A 6,571-nucleotide genomic window follows, 5' to 3' on the forward strand; every position below is an offset into this window, starting at 1 on the left:
ATTTTCCCTGGAACTGCCTGATGTTTTTCCAGACCAGTGTAGTAGTACTCGAGACTCGGACTCGGTCTCGGTCTCGAGACCATACTGTAACGGTCTCGGTCTTGTCATGGACTCGTGTGCATATTGACTCGGAATTGACTCGTTCTCGTGCATATTAGGACTCGGACTCATTCCCGAGTCCACTCGAGTCCCATTCAGTATATTTCATGCTTAATGTTCGGGGGCAAAGAGCAATGATAATGTTGTGGTCAATAAAACAAAGTGTATTTGAATTATAATTAACATGACAATGTGTACAATAGTAACGAATCGCTCAAAAGTCGGGCAATTTGTCAGTGTGAGGCGTTGCCATAACGCGTTGCTATGGGTTGCGTGCGTGTGAGACTGACTGATTTTCCACAGTCTGTTCGAAACTTCTCTCGAGCCATATATGGTTCTTTCACTGAGTGCCTATGGCTCGACGGAAGCTCGTGTCGATTTAATTAAAAATCTATTTATTATATATTTTAAAATATTACATAAATCACCAATGCCGGTTAGTCTTGTTTAACACCCAACCAATCGTGATCTGGCACAACAAGTTCAAATATCATTAGACAACGTGAAGTGGAAATTACATGGACAGACGAGCGATTTCTGCTGTTTGCCACATTTTATAAGTTAAATTGCATCGCTGACAAAATGGATGTTAACTGACCACAAAGCGAGAAGTTGCATAAATGGTAAGTAGTGTTCAATTCATTTAGTGTTTAATATAGCCTACACCGTTTAGTAGTATCTGATGATCATAGTTAATGAAGCCAAAGTGCCACCTACAGGCCTATTATGTGTAGTGTAGGCTGAATATTACCTTTTTTGATAATTATTAGCTTATGCGGCATTACGAAATAAGTCTCTTATGCTCATTAAGCCTGCATTTATCTAATCAAAAACAGCAATATATATTTAATAAATATTATTGCAATTTAAAATAATGGTTTTCTATTTGAATGTACTTTAATTTATTTCTGATGCAAAGCTGAATTTTCAGCATCATTACTCCAGTCTTCAGTGTCACATGATCCTTCAGAAATCATTCTAATATGCTGATTAATTTTCAAGGATAGAAAGTGGAAACAGTTGTGCTGCTTAATATTTTTTATTACATGCTGTGTTCCTTCAGTCAATTGATTTAAAATCTTTTATTTAAAAATGTTAAAAATAACAGCATTTATTCAAAATGGAAATCTTTTCTAACAAATTTACACCACCTACTATGTGGCATTTTTACCCTAAACTGATAATATTTTTTAAACCAATGTCACTCTAAGTAAATAAAATACAGTGTACATGCCATGGTATATTTGATGAGTATGGTACCAATTTTATTGTTTCCACCAAACATATACATATTCCTTTAGGTCTTTAGATTTCTTTAGGTCTTGTCTCAGACCCAACCTTATGTGAACTTGAACTTGTCTTGGACCTCTTTGGTCTCGGTCTCGACTCGGACTCGACCCTCTTTGGTCTTGGTCTCGACTCGGACTCGACCCTCTCTGGACTCGGTCTCGACTTGGACTTGAATGAGCTGGTCTTGACTACAACACTGTTCCAGACCTTTGGGCATGCATTCTCCTCTAGCATGGCGGCGTTGGTATTGCGTTCCCCAAAGCGCAATCAGCGCAGAGTTGAAGTTCCCTTTCGAAAGGGAACGTCTCAGGTTACGCATATAACCATGGTTCCCTGAGAACAGGGAACGAGACTCTGCGCTTTCCTGCTATGCTTTGGGATGCCTGCTGAACAGTCCCTCAAAGACTAAAAGATACTGGCTGCTTTCGCAGGCGCTCCCTTTATACGTCATGGTTTGCGCCGTTGGACGTGATAGGCTGTCGCCGGCCAATAGGATTGGAGTGTTGTGATTTCTGGAATTTCGAACACAGGTCACGAGTGACGTTCCCTAAAGCGCAATCAGCGCAGAGTCTCGTTCCCTGTTCTCAGGGAACCATGGTTACATGTGTAACCTGAGACGTTTTCTCTGTATGTAGAATTATCTGGTTCAGAGACAGACTGACGTTTATCAGATGATCCAGGACAGAATGAAGAAGATTCAAGAAATCAAACACTCAGTAGATCTGAGAAAGGTTTGTGCTTTGATCAAACCGAGTTCATTTCCTGACTCATGGTCCTTTTCAATCCCCCCTCTCCATTTCACTTTCTGTTTAACTATCCTACCAAAAAATATATCTCAACAAATGTTATGCATCATAATATTTCAAACTATTCAATAAAGACACTGAATTAAATTGAGAGTTCTGCCATCATCTAGTAACCCTCATGTTGCTCTGAACACATTATTTTTTCCCATAGTTCACAAATCTTGGTGAATTGCTCTTGAGTGTCTTTTGTATTCCACTGAAAATCAAGCATTTTAAGTGACATGCGGTTAATTGATGATGAGAGAATTTTCATTTTAGGGTGAACGAACACTTTAAATAATATGTAAATACATAATATAGAAACAAACAGAACTTTTAACTGTTTTCATTCATCAGAGAAACACAGAGAAAGAGAAATCATCCAGTGTTGAGCTCTTCACTGATCTGATCCGCTCCTTTAAGCGATGTCAGTCTGAGCAGCTGAAGATGATGGAGGAACAGCAGAAAGAAGCAGAGAAACAGGCTGAAGATCTCATTAAAGAGCTGCAGCAGGAACTCACTGAGCTGAAGAAGAGAAACACTGAGCTGGAGCAGATCTCACACACTGATGATCATCTCCACCTCATACAGGTCTGAACATCTGTCTCATCACTCATCATGTATATTATTATCATGTATAATATTACAGATTTAGTTTGAATGGCTGGATCTAATACAGAACTCATCCGTGTTGATGGGCCGTGAACCAGCGTCATGCATCCCTTGATGGAATATCTTGACTTTATGAACTTTTTTTTTTTTTGGAAAGGCTTCACTCCTTTGGATATTTTACACTATTCATCTGGGGTGTCTTGCCTCAATTGTGTTAGAAAGATCCTGCATAAAAATATTGAATAAAAGTCCAAAGATGAAGATGAGTCCCAGGATTCCTAAAACAAAAGGATTTAATAAGAAAAGAAAACAAACTCAGATAGTCAAAGTCTTAGCACAAGCGTTACACAAACAATAACCGACAGTGAAATGAAACTCAGAGGAACTTAAATCTACAAAGATAATGAACAGAATACAAGGTGTGATCAAATTAATCAGTAACCATAGTAACAAACAACGGAAACAGAAAACAATGCTGAGCAAACTAAAAGTTCATGAAAATGAAACTAAGACAAGATAACTGAATAAGTGTGACATCTCTCTCTCCTGCTGTAGAAGTTCTCATCCCTGTCCAGTCGTCCACACACAAAGAACTGGACTGAGATCAGGATTGACTCTGATGTGGATGTGAACTCTCTGAAAAGAGCTCTGACTGAACTGAAGAAAATTCAAGAGACACTAAATGAAAAACTCAGTCAAACTGGTATGTGAATATCAAATACAGTTTAAAGATTTTTTTGTTGGTAACTATCTAAGAAAATACATTTTCAAGGACTATATGTGATAAAAGGGTAACACTTTATTTTATAGTGTCATTGTACATGTAGTTAGTATGGTAATAACTATAAATGATGCATAATTACATGCTGCAGCTAATCCTAACCAAACCCTAATCCTAACCTTATAGTAAGTACATGTAGTTTCTTAATATTAATCGGCACTTAAATGTTTAATGACAGTGTAACAAAGACACCTTAAAATAAAGTGTAAACAATAAAATTTCAGCATTGGTGACCTGCTGCTGGTCATCACAATTATTTTATCTCTGTCTGCAAACGTTCACAATGTTTCAAAAATATAACCACAATATAACTTAAACTTGCAATGTTAGCATTAAACTGGTATGATAAAATCACTTACTAAACCTAGTCTATGTGAAGCTACATTCAAACTTTAACTTATGCCATAACCAGTTACTGCAGTATTACTTTAACTTACTTTAGAGACATATAAGCAACATGACATAACTATCCATGTACAAACAATAATACATAACCAGAAATCACTACATTATTATGATGCTGCCAATAGAGATAAACTCACTGTTAACCTGAAATTATTCCTATAATAATTCATCATTATATTGTCATCTGTGTCTACAGAGTTGAAGTTTGTGCAGAAGTTTGCAGGTACAGTGACTGACACCATTTTCTTTAATATTCATTACAACAATACTCTGTATTATTTACTGTACATCTGAAAATGTTTGTTCTGAAGTTGATTGATAATGTCTGATCTCTCTCAGTGGATGTGACTCTGGATCCTGATACAGCTTTTCCATATCTCTTCCTGTCTGATGATGGAAAACAAGTCGGTGATGGAGACATTAAGCAGAACGTCCCAAAAAACCCAAAGAGATTTGATATGTATGCAATTGTTCTGGCAAAGCAGGGATTCAGTTCAGGGAGATTTTACTATGAGGTGCAGGTGAAGGGAAAGACTTGGTGGTATTTAGGAGTGGCCAGAGAATCTATTAACAGGGAGGGGAAGATCATAATGACTCCTGAGAATGGAGTCTGGACTGTGATTCTGGAGAATGAAAATGAATATTCAGCTCGTGATAATTCATCTGTCTCTTTATCTCTGAGAGTGAAACCTGAGAAGGTGGGAGTGTTTGTGGATTATGAGGAGGGTCTGGTCTCTTTTTATGACGTGGACTCCAGATCTCATATCTACTCTTTCACTGGTCAGACTTTCACTGACAAACTCTATCCTTATTTTGACCCAGGCCATAATGATGAAGGTAAAAACTCAAAGCCACTGATCATCACACCTGTCAACTGAAACAAACAAAAATCATTATAAAGGAATTATTATGTGATAGACAAAATGTGTACAAGTGCAAAAAAACAAAACAAACAAACAAAACCCTGTGTATTCAGGCCCTTTAAAAAAAAAAAAATCAGTCACTGACAAAACATTAACTATAATCACGGTCAGAATTATTGGCAATAAATATTGGTAAATATGAGCAAGGCAGCTGTGAAAATAAATCTGCATTGTTAATCCTTTTTATCTTTTATTTAAAAAAAAAAAATCACAAAAATCTCACCTTTCGTTGAAGTAAAAAAAAAAAAACTGTACTAAAAATGTAAATATAATTCAGAGATATTTTACTAATAAAAAAATTATTATTTGATAAAAAATAATAATTTGAATGAAAGATCAAAAGGATAAACAATTCATATTTATTTTTACATCCATTTGCATCCATCATATTTCAAAGGTGCCAATAATTCTGACCATGACTGTATAATGAAATATTTGTGAGTTTCATGTTGTCACAGACACGTCAGGCTCCACCATTCACCAATCCCAATGCACGCAGTCACCAGAGTACTGATCACCGCCACCTGCACCTCATCATTTGCACCAATCAACAGCACTATATAGAGCACGCACACACAGCACTCCATGTCCGGTCTTGTTTGCAGATACTCACGTTAATGCTTACCTCAAGGACTCCCCGCTCTCTACTTACCTGTCTCCAGCGTGTCTCCTTACCTCCGTGTGTTCCGTCTCCTGTGTGTGTGTGTGTGTGTGTGTGTGTGTGTGTGTGTGTGTGTGTGTGTGTGTGTGTGTGTGTGCTCAAACCTTCTCCAGCGATCTCCAGCGACTTCCCAGATTCCTAGATCTTAAGATGAAAGGACAGTAACTATCTCTACTCATCACCATTATCATTTTTTTGGCTTCCATTTTTATGCTTAAAAAATCTCTGGAGTTCTGTCATCAAGAAGTAGTGGATCTAAAGAAAGAAAACAGCACAATAAAGATGAGAGTGGAACAAATGCAAAAGAAAGTTACTGAATTGGAGCAAAAGGTAAATGACGCAGATCGGTACAATCTTCGTTTGTATGGAGTAGCTGAAGAGTGGGAGGAAAACGTCAAAGATTGAAGGTGAAAGAGATTTGCCGTGCAGCAGTTCCAGGCAGTGATAGTGAAGAAATCGTGGCAGCAGTGGATGTGGCTCATCGCATCGACAGAATGGACAGCGGAAGAAAGAATCAGAAACCAGTGATCATCAGATTCACGTGTAGATCGGCAAGAGATGCTTTCTGGAAAGGCGCCAAGAACAACGAGTTTCTCAAGAGCAGAGGTTTTCAAGTGAAGGAAGATCTGACAGCTGATGACCGGGCAACACGTGCTCGTCTGTGGCTATTAGTAGAGAAGGCTAGGGAAAATGGAGAGAAGGCTTACCTGGTAGGTAACAAAGCATTTGTGAATGAAAAAGAAATTAAAGGATGAACATTTCAGTATAGGGCTCATTTCTCCATCAATAATCCAAGACTTCAGATATTGACTGTTTATCTGTTAGAGAATTGAAGAGAAAAGAAGACTTTTCTGAGTTATCGTTGAATACAACACAGTTAAAGTGTGTGACATTTATGTTCTTATTAAGTGCACTTGGGATAAGCGAATCTTTATTTTGTTGTTGTTCATGTCAGTTTCAATTCTTTCCATTAATGCCAGAGGTATAAGAAACCAACTGAAAAGAAAATCTTTAT

General features: G+C 37.5%; 1 protein-coding gene across 1 annotated transcript; it reads left to right on the forward strand.

The window, feature by feature from the left end:
- The first annotated feature begins 2,008 nt into the window (after window positions 1-2,008).
- Window positions 2,009-4,908, forward strand: LOC125259664 (E3 ubiquitin-protein ligase TRIM21-like). Its single transcript, XM_048177506.1, has 5 exons — window positions 2,009-2,120; window positions 2,532-2,765; window positions 3,342-3,489; window positions 4,169-4,195; window positions 4,312-4,908. Exons 1-5 carry the CDS (start codon window positions 2,061-2,063, stop codon window positions 4,848-4,850), a joined length of 1,008 nt encoding a protein of 335 aa, XP_048033463.1. The 5' UTR covers window positions 2,009-2,060; the 3' UTR covers window positions 4,851-4,908.
- The last annotated feature ends 1,663 nt before the right edge of the window (window positions 4,909-6,571 follow it).

This window comes from Megalobrama amblycephala, linkage group LG24 (genome assembly GCF_018812025.1).
Source record: "Megalobrama amblycephala isolate DHTTF-2021 linkage group LG24, ASM1881202v1, whole genome shotgun sequence".
Lineage (NCBI taxonomy): Eukaryota > Metazoa > Chordata > Actinopteri > Cypriniformes > Xenocyprididae > Megalobrama > Megalobrama amblycephala.